Source organism: Mytilus galloprovincialis, chromosome 3 (genome assembly GCF_965363235.1).
Source record: "Mytilus galloprovincialis chromosome 3, xbMytGall1.hap1.1, whole genome shotgun sequence".
Lineage (NCBI taxonomy): Eukaryota > Metazoa > Mollusca > Bivalvia > Mytilida > Mytilidae > Mytilus > Mytilus galloprovincialis.
In genome coordinates this window covers 74,060,604-74,076,458 of record NC_134840.1, presented here as the reverse complement: position 1 = coordinate 74,076,458, position 15,855 = coordinate 74,060,604, and the positions used below count along the sequence as shown (strand labels likewise).

General features: G+C 32.2%; 1 protein-coding gene across 6 annotated transcripts; it reads right to left on the bottom strand.

Moving 5' to 3' along the window:
• Window positions 1–1,797: 1,797 nt before the first annotated feature.
• Window positions 1,798–15,176, bottom strand: LOC143068904 (cholecystokinin receptor type A-like). 6 transcript variants are annotated; one of them, XM_076243267.1, is made up of 2 exons: window positions 15,152–15,176; window positions 1,798–3,067 (listed from the first exon to the last, which is right to left on the bottom strand). In XM_076243267.1, exon 2 carries the CDS (start codon window positions 3,035–3,037, stop codon window positions 1,856–1,858), a length of 1,182 nt encoding a protein of 393 aa, XP_076099382.1. In that variant the 5' UTR covers window positions 3,038–3,067; window positions 15,152–15,176; the 3' UTR covers window positions 1,798–1,855. The 6 variants fall into 6 exon arrangements, with proteins under 6 accessions (XP_076099382.1, XP_076099378.1, XP_076099381.1 ...); XM_076243263.1 differs by lacking the exon at window positions 15,152–15,176 and adding an exon at window positions 14,656–14,798; XM_076243266.1 differs by lacking the exon at window positions 15,152–15,176 and adding an exon at window positions 14,112–14,197.
• Between the last annotated feature and the right edge of the window lie 679 nt (window positions 15,177–15,855).

Sequence of the window (15,855 nt, the reverse complement as noted above, 5' to 3'; positions counted from 1 at the left end):
TTCTTTCATTTGCGCCGATTTTTTTACAGGTAAATAACAGGTAAATTACAGGTGAAATGATATAAGAAGATGTGGTATGAGTACCAATGAGACAACTCTTCATACCAGTAATGTTATTTTCCTTTATCATTAAAGACCTCTTCCGTTAGCCAGTTGTACATATGTTATGAATTGTCAATCATAACATGTATATAACTGTTGTCTCCTGTCTCAAGAAGTAAAAACCTAAGATAAAAGCACTTTGTTTATACTAAAATGACGAATTAAAAATATATGTACAGCATTCAAATCCATAAAAACGGAATACATTCAAATCATAAATCTGTTCTTGCCGAGTATGTATAGGCAACACATCTAATATATTCCTTTCTTATGATTTCGTCTCTTCTATATTTGGCGTAATTGTCGATAACGAAGGCCATCTTTTCTTTGTCTGGCATACGTACTGGTGGGGGCATTTCTAGAGTTCACATTTTCTCACAAGGAAGCTATTAAAACAAGAGTTCCAAATGGTGAAGTTGAAATCATCCCTTCGTTAATTTTATGGACACCATCACGAATTGGTTGACCGTTATGGAATGTGTACTTGTACGTTGTCTAAGAATGTATGACATTTGTCATCAGAAGGAGCGGAGTGTCAGACAATGTCAAACGTGAAGCAGTCATCGATTTCATTTAGGGAAAGGAATAGTTACCCGAAACATTGGTATAGCCATTTACCATTGCAATGTCACTTGATTTGTCTTTATACTCTGTGCTCAGCCAATGTAAAAGTATTAACTTACCTGTAACTTACCTGTAAATCAAATAAGGAAAAAATATAAAATAGGCACAAATGAAAAAATGACATCGTCGCAAATGAAAGAATGAAAATTTTCAAAATCGGCGCAAATGGCATACTTCCGAATAGATAGGGATTTTGATCTGGTGGTCTGACACATATATAGTTAGTTACACGTGACTAGTTTGAGATGTCATGAAAAGCTGCGTTATTTCAGAAATAATCCGGATTGGAAAATAGCAATAATCAAGGTCTATGTGATTGGAACAACCTGGATTTATTTATGCTTTATAATTATAAAAACACCATATGTTTCAGGTATTCTGTGACACTGTAGAATAAAATTGTAATTAACACCTAAAGGATGATTCAGATAAATATTTACATAGTAGATAAGTTTTACAAGAAAAGTAACACACGATGGAAACCAGGTAATCTGTGTGCAGTTTACCATCTTTTCCTTTGATCTTTGGTGGATAGTCGTCACATTTGCAGCCATCTTCTTATTTTAGTATTACAATACAAAGATTTTTAATCCCCAATCAGACATCTGTAAACTGATGTAATTCCACTCATCTTTCTTTAAATTTTATAACTGAGGTACCAAAAGAAAGAAGAAGGATTAATCTTCAAATTGTGATAACTTCATTATGACATAATTATTACATAATTAATTGTTATGTAATTAGTTGCCATATTGTGATGTCCATACTTGAATGAATTTAGCTTCTTTGTTGTTCATAGCATCCCAAAATATTTTATAGATTCTTGCACAACACAGTTTAACCTCCAAAACTGTGTCTTATTTTTTTCCTATTGTATTTCATTCTCTCATAAATCTTCAATGATGTTGTAACATCAATTCATAAGAGACCACTAAATTAATTGGGTATAAAATTTGTTCTATTGATGTTTTTAGAAATCTGAGACACGGTCTTTGTATTGTGCTACCTTAAATGTCAGTTGAGTGTGCTAACTAGCAAAAAGTTTTTGCGTATTAAAAAAACATGAAAAAAGTGTGTTTAATTTTTTTTATTTATGCAATTATGAATCAATAAAAAATAAAGAAGATTATTATGTGAATGAAGTTTCATTGTTTGTCGAGTTGGTTCTTGACCTTTGTGATTTTGATAATGATGATTTCCTTTTACAACAAATAATAGATTTTATAGTTTTTATCAATTCATCTCTAAATCTCTTGTGTATAATACTATATATAAACGGATTAGAGACACTGTTTATCAAATATGATCGAACTAAGAAATTATACAATAAATCCATAGAGGTATCGTCATTAAATGCGAGGTGGAGAAAGCGGAAGACACGTACACTTAAATGTGGTACAAATCCTATCACAAACACAACAGTCACTGTTAAAAAAATAAAAGTTGACCCATTTAAACTAAATGACGTCGACTTTCCAATGGCAAAACTTTCCTTTTTCCTCATTTCCGGGAACGCTTTAGTTTTATGCAGACGTTTTGTTTCTTCGGTATTAGTTATAAATGTTAAACCATTCCTTGTTTTTCCTTGACGCCGTCCATATAAGGTCGCACCAATAAAACAATAAGAAACTAACATTGTAACCAGAGCTGATAGAAAAACAGACATCAGTAAGTAGGTGTAAATTTTCCCGCTTTTTGCATTTGGGTCTTTAAATGTTGTACAACCACATGCTGTCACGTTTGTTTCATTGACATACAACGGTATCTTCTCAAGTCCAGCAAAGCTCAATAGAGGTACGGCAAAACATAAACCAAGGAACACGCAAAATCCACAGACTTTCTTGGCACGGCTAGCTGTTAGAAGCAAACGAGATTTATAACGACATAAATGTACATATCGGTCTATTGAAATCGCCACTAATGTAAATCCTGCTCCTAATATTAACATAAATTCACTAAATCGACCAAGTTTACATAAAATCGTCCGTGTGAATGTAAACGTGTGCCCCAAATCATAGATCTCAAATGGTATTACTACTGTACAGCTTAAAAAGTCTAGAATTGCTAAAGCTAAAATAAAAATACGGTTTGTTGTTGTTTTTGGCTTCCGAGAATACACATATATCACTAATCCATTCCCAATCATGCCAGTTAGTAGCAGAACACCAATGGCACATATCACAGAAATTAATGGCTGTTTATCGTTCTCTGCTTTAGCTATCAACCAGTTAGATATCCGACATGTTCCCACCTCATCCGGAGTTGTTATAGTGAAATTACTGTCTAAAGAACTATTCATATCAAAATTCATATTTCTTGCTAAGGTTTATTCATCCTCACTCTGAAAAGATACATAGTAATGACATCAGTAACATGTAGCATATGTGAGGGTCTCCATTGTTGTGTCTCTTACATTTTTCATTATTTTTAAATTTTTTATCCCATTTTTTCTATTCCTTTACTTTTTTTACTTTTTTCTATTCTTTATATTTTTAGCACCCTCATTCTCTTTTCTTTATATTTTTGCGTATTTTTCTCTATTTTTCCTTCTCTTTATTGTGCACTTTTTGTCCATTATTCTCTATTCTGACTTTCTGTTAACCCCAAACAGGCCCTCACCATTTCTTTATTGATTTGGAGATGACTTTATTTACCATTGGTTGAATTGGTAAAATCAAACACAAAAGTATGAGATTTTTAAATGGAATCAGAATTAGTAATTTCCTGTTTAAAGCAGGAAAACGCAAAGAATTATTCCCATGGTATTTGAAACATCATCATTTTTCATAATCAAGTACAATAAAATGTGTTCAAAGGAATATTATGGCATCAGATAAAAATTCTCATATTCATTCATTTAAGTAGTCATTGTTAAACTAAGTTTGTTTCCTTGACAACAAGATGACAGTTTATGCAACATAGGAAGTTAAAAATAAAACAACGTTAAATTTGCATTTAAAAATACACATTAATTACTTTATTCATTAGGAATTTCGTATAATTAGTATGTTGAAATTTGTTAAATTGCACATTTTATGTGAATACTTACGTTAAAAAAAGGCAGTAACAAATATTGATAAGTATCCAACAAATTTATAAGCACGATATTGTAAGTGATACACACTTCACTGACTAAAATAAAATGAATAATACTCGGGAAAAAGGAAACACAGTATTATATGAAGTAAAACACTTTAGTCACTTCTAAACAGGAAGTGTGCATTCTATCCCTTCACAAGTTTACATTGCTTTTGGTATATAGATGTCCCTGTCTAATTGTGTTCTGATTCATTATTTTGCTATTCGGACAAACGTCAGACTATCTCGGATGTCCTGGGCTTGGAGACACTCATATAAATGTACCTATACTTTAAGTAGATGGGATCATTGAATGTCCGTGCACACGTTGAACTGTAGTTTGTAGTTATAAGAAGATGTGGTAAGAGTGCCGATGAGACAACTCTCCATCCAAGTCACAATTTATAAAAGTAAACCATTATAGATCAAAGTACGGACTGTAGTTTGTGCAATGAGTTTCAGAGTGCAAACGAACTGCTCAAAAGAACCACAGAGTTAACAAGCATACAACCAACACGTTTCTGTACAGATGTATGTGTTTTAAGTATCGGTGTTAGTATAAGTGTTAATTACAAAATCATTGAATGTCCGTGCACACGTTGAACTGTAGTTTGTGCATATATTAAGAGTTACTGAGTTTCAGAAAGTAAACAAGCAATCAACACGTTCCTTTACAGACTTATCTTTTCTAAGTATCGACTGTTATTTACATAACCTTTGAAAAAAACATTCTTAGCGTATAGAGTAATTAACCAGTCGAACAGTTTTAAAATATTATATATGAATAACAACAGCATGCAGTGTATACGTTAAAGAGACGGGACAACTAGCCAAAAGACATTTCGTCTATGTCAAGCCTTTAGGAAGTTCGCTACTCAGTTTCAAAATAACAAGCTTTTCTTAACACTTCGTCTAGTATATATTGAAAGGGGTTTAATAAAGGAACCAAAAATGCAAAAAAAATAATATATAGGTCGAGATATTAGCCATTGCAATTTTGGCGGGAAAATGTTTTCTCTTGATTTTCCAATTGCTTTATCATTGAGAACTTAAAGTTCTCAAAAACTATTAAAAATTAACAAGGATTTTATAAAACTTTTACAGATGGCTTATATTTATACATATAAAAGATTTATAAAATAATTGGGGTCAATGGGCAAATTTTTTTAAGGCATTCAAATGGATAAACCTGAGAGGATTCCGAAAATATGACAAGCGAACATCCTTAAATCACTATGATTCGGGAAAAATAGATGCAAAAAAATATATATCAGAGACAATCAAATATATTCGATCAATTACAAGTTCTGTTAAAGACTAGAAAAGTTAAGATATAATATTAGACAATAACTGTCGTGTTTCCTGACTTATTAGGATAGGAACCAGTGGCGGATCCAGGGGAGGAGGGGTCCGGGGGTTGAACCCCCTTTTTTTGGACGATCTATGCATTTGAATGAGAGCATATGGTTGACCCCCCTTTTTAAAATGGCTGGATCCGCCCCTGGGAACACAAAAGTGTTTGCGTGAGTGTGTGTATTTTTCACCCTTAACATGCAAATGTTACATAAGATAAAAAAAAATATATCCTAGGACACGAAAATTCTCGCTCGAGCTTTGCAATCCATTAACTTGAAAAGGGGCATAACTCTAAAACGGTAAAAGACTCGTAAACGAAATTCGAACTCTGCTAGTATTAGTTTCTCAGCATTGCGTATGAATGCCATAACATGTTAGCGATTTAAACTTAAAAAAAGTTTGCGAAAACAAAATAAAAATAAATTGCAAGGTTAATGGTTGTTGACATTGTGTAGGAGGCAATTTAAGTAAAAGTGCGGAAATGAGAGTAGGAAGGACAGAAAGACGGACGGAAGGACGTTCAATGATAACACTTAATGCCGACTGTGGGGCATAAAAATTCTCAAACAAATTAAAAACGGGAAAAGTGTTACATATGTAATTTTGTACATCCATGGCTTTTAAATATTTGGCTTTTAGCGTTTCTTATGAATGTTCACTCAGAAAAACACTTCGGACGCATGGAATTATAACGAGTTGTTTTCATTTTTTGTATAGTAGCAATATTGTAATAGATTTAACAAAACCATAAGAACAAACAAACAGTAATATACATTGAACCGGATCAAAGAACGCTTGCAGCTAATAACAAGCTTGAATTACATGTACTTAACCTACTTAACCTATACACTCTTAATTGTTTATACGTATAGTATGAAATTCAAAACAGTGTAGCTGTGGCCATTGATTGACACATTAAAATCATTCATTGACTGGGACAATTTAGGTGAACGTTTGTATGTAACGACCAATGCTCACTATGTACTTTTTAAAGACACTTAAACTATGGGGTCACCAAAGGTTCTCAACACCTAAATAAAGTAATTCGAAAAATTAATCAGAAATAACACGATATTTTGATTTATATCAATTATATAAATCAAAACACAAAGGTTATTCCTGATTAATTTTTCGAATTATTTTATAATTAAAGGCGTTAAGAAACCTTTGTTGACCCCACAGTTTAAATGTCTATCGTAGGTACGTCATGAACAGTGGTTGTTACAGACAAACGTTCACGTAAATTGTCCCAGTCAATGGATGATTTTGATGGGTCAATCAATGGCCACAGCTACACTGTTTTGAATTTCATACTATACATAATGTTAGGTTCTTCCACATAGAAAGTAACATATATGTATACATCTAGAAGCAACAGATGGATATATAATTGTAAACTTTACCACAATCTTCGGCTGTATATATAATCAATAATTAGACATTTGGTTGATAAATTTCGAATATAAAGTTACATTTTCCACTGATTATTTCTGCGAAAAAAAATGTTGCCGTAAAATTTTGAATATTAAACATTTTTTCATAATGTTCGTGAATCTCACATGTATGCATGAAAATATGCTTACACCTGATAATTTATTCTTCATTTTTATACCCTTTAGAAAAGTAAAATACCAAAAATACAGAACTCAAATAAAAATTTAAATCGGAAAGTCCCTTATCAAATGACAATATCAAAAGCCTTAACACATCAAACGAAAGGAAAACAACTGTCATGTTCCTGCGTATAATTTTATACAAAATAAGTAAAATTAATATTCTGTTATATTTTAAGCAAACAACCTACTTGTACAAGTACAGTTTGTGTTGTATCGGGATGCAACTGAAAGGAAGAATCTTCATGTTTAAGATATAAGTAAAATATACTTAAAATACTTCGACACTTCAAAAAAATAAAGCTTTGTAATTAAAGATGTCGGTTTCTGATATCTTCCATTTTAGTTCACGATGGATACTGTAACCACTTGTGTATTTGAAATGCAGAGTACAGGATCGATTGAATGACGTTTTGGTGTAATGTACGCATTTGAAAAGAGAAGAGGAGAGCCGTGGTTAAGGCATCGGACTACTAACACAAAGGTTCCTGGTTCGATCCCCGTTCCGGTGAGAAAATTTCAGTGACCGAATTTTCGGCTCTCCCTCGACACCATTTGCGAGTATGGTCTTGAGGAACGATCATAGTCCGTCGGAAGGGGACGATAAATGGCTGACCCGTGTTAAGAGAGAGACATATCTCTTGCACTTAAAAGACACCCTTGTAGATTTCGAAAAATTGAATGCTGATGCCGCTATACAAGGCAGCACTCGTACCCGCAACGTGGAACGGGATTAATATAAGTTGCAATAACTTGTTTCCCAATCCGCTATAAATAAATATGTTTAAACTATTTGAAAACAACATTTTATTTATCTTGTTAAAGTCGATAAAGTCGATGAAAGGCCGGGTAACTTAGAATCCCCCATCATTTTCGAAGGTCAAAGACTTCGCTTTGTGAAAGATTACATGGGGCTGTTCAGTGAGTTGTTGCAAAGCACAGGGAAATATTTTGAAATAAAGTTTTTTTTAACGACGAGGACTTCTACCCTTAAAACTTCTCCCCTTCATGATATGAGGAATGTATATTTCTAGTTTCGGGTACACTTTACGTGTCGCTTGACCAAAACTTTCAAATCTTTTTACACGATATAAGGAATCGTGCTTCGACAATATTTTCATGCATTTCAAATAAGGGCTGGTGTCCTATAGCCATTCTTTCCCCATGCCAATTTTTCCGGGGAGGGGGGGGGGGGACTGGGTCGATTCAACTTTTTTCACTGAAAAATTTGGCATGATCCTACTCTTCCACCTCATTGTGATGGGGGAAACCTGTATCAGGCCAATACCACCCTCCAATTGCACACAAAGCTAATGTTTCCCCTTGACACATTTGTCCATTTAGGAAGTATAACAATGGCGGACAGGGGGAAATCAAGCTACCTGTATTTATAAACTGCTTCTACTATTTATGTCCGATGTAATTTGAAATAAACATTGTGTTTTTATTTTTATATGTTTATATAAGTCTTTTAGCCGAAGGTTCCGCCGATTACAGCATTTTTAAAACTTGATAGAAAATAAAATTTTAAACATCATTATGGAAATTGTAATCTATTTTAAAGAAATCTTGATATCAAACAACAGTTTCAATAAAAGGAAACGCCGGCTTCGATTTTGATCGTAACCTCAGTTTGTGTATAGTCTGCATGATCAAACTTAGGATGTTAAAAGTATATGTTTCCGTTTTATTTATAAAATAGAAATAAGTCGTGATTTTTTATCATATATTGCATCATATGGTTGTTTTCTTTTTGCTGTTAATAATAGAATTTTCACCGGTTTATTTCTATTTACAGCAATTAGCCACAGAAAATAAGAAGATGCGGTATGATTGCCAATGTGTCAACTTTCAACCAGAAACCAAATGACGTATAAATTGGCACATAATCAGAGGTCAACGTAGTGTTTACGTATGTAGCGAACAGATGATGCAATGTCTACTCGTAAACATAATTAACAAAATAACTTTATTTAAAATGCGCATTTAAAACCTTCACTTAGGACCTCCACTTGTTCAAACGTGTTCCATCGGCTGTTTTCTGCTGCTCTTTGTTCGGGAGGTTGTCTTTTTGACATATTCCAATTTCCATTCTCAATTTTATTATATTAGCGAAATTGAGTCTTTTGGATTTCAATAATTCATTGAAATCGTTTAAGGTGAGTACATATTTGAAAAAAAACAAACTTTTAAGGCCAACTTTATTGTCCGTCGATCGCAAGAAAATGTATGTCTAACACAACCAATTGTACTGCAAGGGTGTGAATTTTGTGGTCTTTAAAAATAATTCTTTCATCGAAAGGGTTCACATAAAATTTTTAAAGTTGTTTGCAGACTAAAAGTCTTACCCGCATTTAATGGTTTATGGTGAATTGCTCTGTGTGAATTTGGGTAGATATCCATTAGAACTTTCAATCAAATTACCGTAACGTGTGATTTATTAGTGGTTTAAGTTAGTTATTTGAAACCCCGACAAGTTACCCGTTATTTTATGTAATTTAGTCAATGCTTATAGGGTAAGAATTATACACGTGTGGCTAGTTTTATGCTAACTTTGGAAAATCATATTCTTTGTTAACGAAACATGGTTACATGTAATCCTCAAACAGAAATTTATAGATCAATTCAAATAAAATTGGCTTACAAGCATACAGGAATCAACAATGTGTATAGCATTAAATTATAATTACTGCTTGTTATTAGGATGATTTGAAGTTTAAGAAATATTTCAGTATTATGGATCACAATCAGATATCTTTATTTGTAAAATTTCTATATCTCAACATTAAATTTCCCATTAAAACTTCGTTTTAACAAGGAAAGAGAATACAGAAAGTGTGTATTATGCAGTTTAGATATTATTGTATGTATAGTTTTTAAATTTCGCGCGATTGAAGCTCTTGCCATCTGGAACGCAAAAACCAGAATAGTTTAAAGCCTGCTTAAATACAAATGTACGTAGCAACGGTTGATAATATACGACCTATACCATGTATACAGAAAGGCCAAATTCATTAGAGGTCAACTATTGCCTGAGGGAGGCGGCATTAGGTCATTCCATTTCGTTGCAACACAAATACACTTACACTGTAATTACTTTCTAACGATTCCTTAATAAAACATGTAAAGGACTGATACGTTGAGGTACACCATACAAACCAGACATGTAGACTAGTGTCACGTGTGTATAAGAAAACATGACCTTTTTTTCTTTTATTAATAGATTCATATAAAATTTATGTGAAGGAAAACAGTTAATAGAATACCAAAATGAACTTATTACCTTTATTATGTCAGGCAAAACTTGAGAAAGTCGCACTTCATATAAAAAAAAATAATTTTGTTAAAATATTGGGTCAAATTCAGTCATTAATGACTCTCCTGCTTCCAGTGAATCTTTTTCTTGAACTAAAAACGACAAATGCTTTGTCTCTTTATGTCATTTGTATATAAAGTTATTATGATAACACTATTAAAGCCATACTTGGGGTTTCATAATATTAAGACCTCTAGTTACACACCGAATCCGGATGTATCGTTTAATATCAGATTTGAAAAAAAAGAAGTTAGATAAATTTTAATAGAAAACCTTACCTTAGAAAGAAATATCTAAGTAGAAGCTCTACACATTTAGCTCGTATTTATAATGAGAAAACAGCTATTGTGTGGGTTTCTTTTCTTATCGCTTGTTATTCCTGTAAGATTTGCAAGGGATTTCGTCAATCTGCGAACTCTGATATTGATAGAATGACTATAGACACTCGATGTTGATGATTGGTTCCTTAAATTTAGAAAGTCGATGATTATATATTTTTCAAATTTGATTGTATTTAAGTTAGCAAATACTTTGTTTAAAAATCTCATAAACCGCACCAATTCCAAGAAAAGTTAGCGATCGGATTCCTTCCACGAAATTAATTGAAGAAACTCAATACATTAATATTGTAACACAAAAGAAATCCAAAAATATTTTAACATTAATCAAACCGTGTTTTAATCACCTACGCATTTATAGCTACTGTAGTTATGGGTTATTTAATACAATACTATATATATAAAAAATGGCTTATTTAATACAATACTATACTAGTCAACAAAAGAAACGATACACGACTTTGAAATAAAATTTTTCCAAAATTATTAAATATAAAACAAAATGAGATACACTATTTTAAAAAGCTGTCATTGGTAATGTATGTGTTCCAGACCATATGAGTATTTGGACCGTACGCGTACGGTCCGGACCATATACGTATACGCGTACGGTCCGACCATACGCGTACGGTCGGACCGTATGAGTATTACGGCGTATGGTCCAGTACGAGCTAACCATACATGTCATCATATGGGTTAAATTTAAACAAACGTTTATCACAATCTTTTTTTTTTTTTAGTTTTACAAATTGTTATTATTACAATTAGATGGATTAAATGAACAAACGAACTATTGAAATTAAATAGTTTTTTAATTGTATATCTGAATCCTATATATTTTGGGACTCTCACCCAAGGTGACGCTTGCTTCCACAAGTAACGTAAATTTTTTACATTTAAATGTTTGCAGTTTATGCATTTTCCTTTGCATTTACATTTTTTGGTAAAGTTGCTAAATATTCGAAAACAGTTGTTCTCTCACATTATGTTTACTTCCGATATCTTCAATTTCAGTGATCTTATTCAATTCATGTTAACTATTACTGATCGACATACTTTATACAAGAGATTAACAGATTTAAATAGTGTGAATCTGTTAAATAGTTAAAATATAAAGTTTTTATTTCAATTACAATTGCACTTTTTTTATAACAATTTGAGAGTTACGTTATGTTGATCTGTTATATGCATTTGTATTTAATAAACTTCACCAACTTCTTAATATTAGTCAGACCGTACGCGTACGGTCCGACCGTATGAGTATTTTGAAAAAGTACGCATACGGTCCAGACCGTACGCGTACGGTCCAAATACTCATACGGTCTGGAACATATGCACATGTGGTAATGAAAATCAAAACTTGTCGGAAGTATCTAAATTCTGTGTAAACGAACATAGGGTGCAAATTAGTTTTGCGGAAAGTTGAATAAAAAATCGACATACAATTTACTAAGTACTAAATAAAATTTCAAATTTGTTTAAAAATATTCAATATGCTAATCAAGTTATGTTCATGTTGTAAATTATTGGTTGAAATATTGGTTTTTTTTTAATTTTTGGGGAAAAAGTGTTTTTTGCAATTTGCCTTTCGGATAAGTTTTAAGATTGTTACCGCTTTTTTAATATCACTTTACACATACTGTCTATGGTAAATCAGTTGATAATATATACATTTTAACGATTTCTCGTGGGGCCGAACTTTGCTTAACAAATAAACGAAGAAACTGTATGATTTTTAGAAACAAATTGATGGCAAACATTGTCTTTACCTTCAAATGAGAGGTTGGCATCATTAGTTGGAACTTTTGTTTTTGAAATTGTCGTTTTATGTAAATTTTGTAAAAAAAAAAAATCGCCAAAAACGTCACGAAAGCAAAAATATATTTTATTTCAAACGGATTTATATTTCCATAATGATAATTATTACTTCCTTCAATATTGGTCCTATATACGGAAAACTTTACCTTTAATTTGAAAAAAGTCTTGTATCGTTTCTTTTGTTGACTAGTATATATATAAAAAAAAGTATCCCATGTTATGGGTTATTTAATACAATACTATATATATATAAAAAAGTATTCCATTCTTTTATTCGTATAATACATAGTCACCCCCCCCCCCCCCCCCCCCCCCCTGTCGATTTTTTTTCTGAGAATTTGGTCGATCCACTTCTTTTTAACGAACTTAATAACACTGTTCCTTCGAATGTCGACCAATGCGTACTTTGGACCTTACACAAGTATTATGTATTTAAATTATATTTTCTAGTGTATATGTCAAACGTGTCACCAGTGTCAGGCAAAACTTTAGAAAGTCGCAATTCATATAAACTTTTCAATTTTGTTAAAATATTGGGTCGAATTCAGTAATTTATGACTCTCCTGCTTCCAGTGAATCTTTTTCTTGAACTAAAAACGACAAATGCTTTGTCTCTTTATGTCATTTGTATATAAAGTTATTATGATAACACTATTAAAGCCATACTTGGGGTTTCATAATATTAATAAGACCTCTAGTTACACACTGAATCCGGATGTATCGTTTAATATCAGATTTGAAAAAAAAAGAAGTTAGATAAATTGTAATAGACAACCTTTAATACCTTAGAAAGAAATATCTAAATAGAAGCTCTACACATTTAGCTCGTATTTATACATTCGGCAATCCTCGGTAGAATCCGCTAACCTCCTCCTTAGATGAGGGTACGGAATCGGCCGAGTTGAGACGAATGGTATTTATAATGAGAAAACAGCTATTGTGTGTGTTTCTTTTCTCATCGCTTGTTATTCCTGTAAGATTTACAACACTGCAAATTTTTATTCTTCTTCCAGTTGCAGGGGCTTTCGTCAATCTTCGAACCCTTATATTGATAGAATGACTATACTCACTCGACGATGATTGGTTCCCTAAATTCTGAAAGGCATTTATTATATATTTTTCAAATTTGACTGTATTTTTTTCTAAATATCGTTTTAAGCCAATATTTAAATTACGTCTTGCTTTAATATCTCCGAGACCACACCAATTCCAAGAAAAGTTAGCGATCAGATTCGAAAGACCAAATAAATTAAAGAAACTTTATACATTGTTACACAAAAGAAATCCAAAAAATATTTTAACAACAATCAAAACCCTGTTATTAATCACCTACGCATTTAGCTATCGTAGTTATGGGTTAGTTAATACTGTTACAATACTATATAAAAAAACGTATCCCATTCTTTTATTCTTATGAAATATAGTCACCCCCTTTCGATTTTTTTCTGAGAATTTCGACAATCTAATTTCTTTTTTAAAGGGCTAGGTTACACTGTTCCTTCGAATAACGACCAACGCGTACTTTGGACCTTATACAAGTATTATGTACTTAAATTATCTTGTGTACTGTATATGTCAAAAGTGTCACCATTTTGTTTTATTATTATTATTCATTTTAATTCATAAGTATTGTACCTAAAATATTAAAAAAGCTAAATTTGGAAACAACCATGGTTTCGAATTTGTGTAGCTTTAATTTCGACCAAAACATAAGATATTTGACTTAAGTTATATCTAATACTTATATTTTACATTCGGATGGCCTCTTTTCGTTCGAAAAAGTCAAGATGGTTTAATCTCAATCTAAACTATGAAGATAGAAAGAGCAAAATGTAAAGAAGTTAAACATATTAAATAAAGACCAACCTGTATATGAGATATACCATATTTGTTTATAATCTATTAATACATGTACATGTAACCAGTCTCGGTTTAGTACACAAAAGTTTTGTTATTGAGATATGAATGCAAGATAATACGTTACATTTTTTGACGTCTTTACTAAGTTTGACATGTATTGTAAGTTTATGAATAGAATTATTTTGACCAATTGTAATTTTGTTTGTGTAAGGTTCTTTGTCCTTGTTTAAATTGTCAACGTATACAGGCGTATTTTTGTTTTATGAATGAATTGGTATGAATGAATTGGTATCTATTTAAGGATCATTATAGCGCGACCGGAAACAATTGTTTCGTGATAGGTCCATTGTTTTTATACTAATTACGAACATATACAGTAAAAAAATAAACCCGTGTATCATCCGATTTCCGTTAGAATGAAATTTTATTGCAAGAGTTTATTTGTTTATCGAAATTAATATTTCGTTCACAGTATTTTGAATGCAGATTATATACCTCATTTAATTCATAAGTACAGAAGATTTTCTAAATTTTAAACTACCCCACTTACCCCTGTTTACTTTGTTTAGATTCATCAACCCATGTTTTGACGACATTCACCGGATACTACGTTCAATATTATATTTCCGTAAATACTTGGCGAGCAAGACATCGTACATTCACACTTTGATTTGTGTGACCTAGTTTGTTTTTTTCTACAGGAAGAGAAACAAAAAAAAAAAAAAAAAACATTGCATACAAATGCACGGTCCAGACTTCGATAAAGGTTAACTTCATTATTTTGATTAAAATTGATTTTTAAATTAAAAATCGGTTCGGTTTTAATGTAATCTAGTTTAAAGTCGATACAGGTCACCAGGAGTGTACGTAATTCTTATAAGTGTTATTTGGGTTTTTACACATCTTATCTGTCATTTTGTTTTTGTTTTTGATCGGTCAAACATAATACGACGAAAGACAGCAAACACTACGGTCTAAAGAAAAACAAAGACTAATACAAATTCGCAACACACAACACCGGATAAATAAGATTGAACAAAACGAACCTTTACATATCATGCAGATGGGGGTGGTAAACACAGGTACTCCAAAAAAGATATACAGATCCTTCTTTTATCTGTTATGCCAAGGAACCCCGCTTAAAAAATTGCACTCGGTTACGTTATCAACGAGAAAAAACAGCACCGAGATTGTAGCTAAGTCAATGTGCACCAAAAATCGAACATTTCTGTCATCATTGACGATAACTCCAGAATGGTCAAACAATTCATGACGTAATTAAAAGTAAATGATCACAATGGATGCTTTATACTGCCCAAGGATAAACTTCAATCTATTGTATACAAAACAAGAATGTGTCGATAGTACACGGATGCCCCACTCGCACTACCATTTACTTTGTTCAGTGGTTCGTGAAATTGGGATAAAACACAATTTGGTACTCAAATCATAGGAAACATGTGTACTAAGTTTCAAGTTGATTGGAATTCGACTTCAACAAAAACTTGATTGACCAGAGACAGACGCAAAGACCGAAAAAACATATTGGCCCTAGGTGGGGGATAAAAATGTACACGTGTGTTGTAATTATAAATAAGGCCTTTAAACGTCGACATAACAACCGGTTAATTGGTCGAAAGATTATTCGAGTAACCGGTTTGGCGAAACTGTTTGATTTGACAAAACTAGATGATATACATCCTGGACATTTTATTGTACCATGGTACAATAAAACGGAAGCAGCACTTTA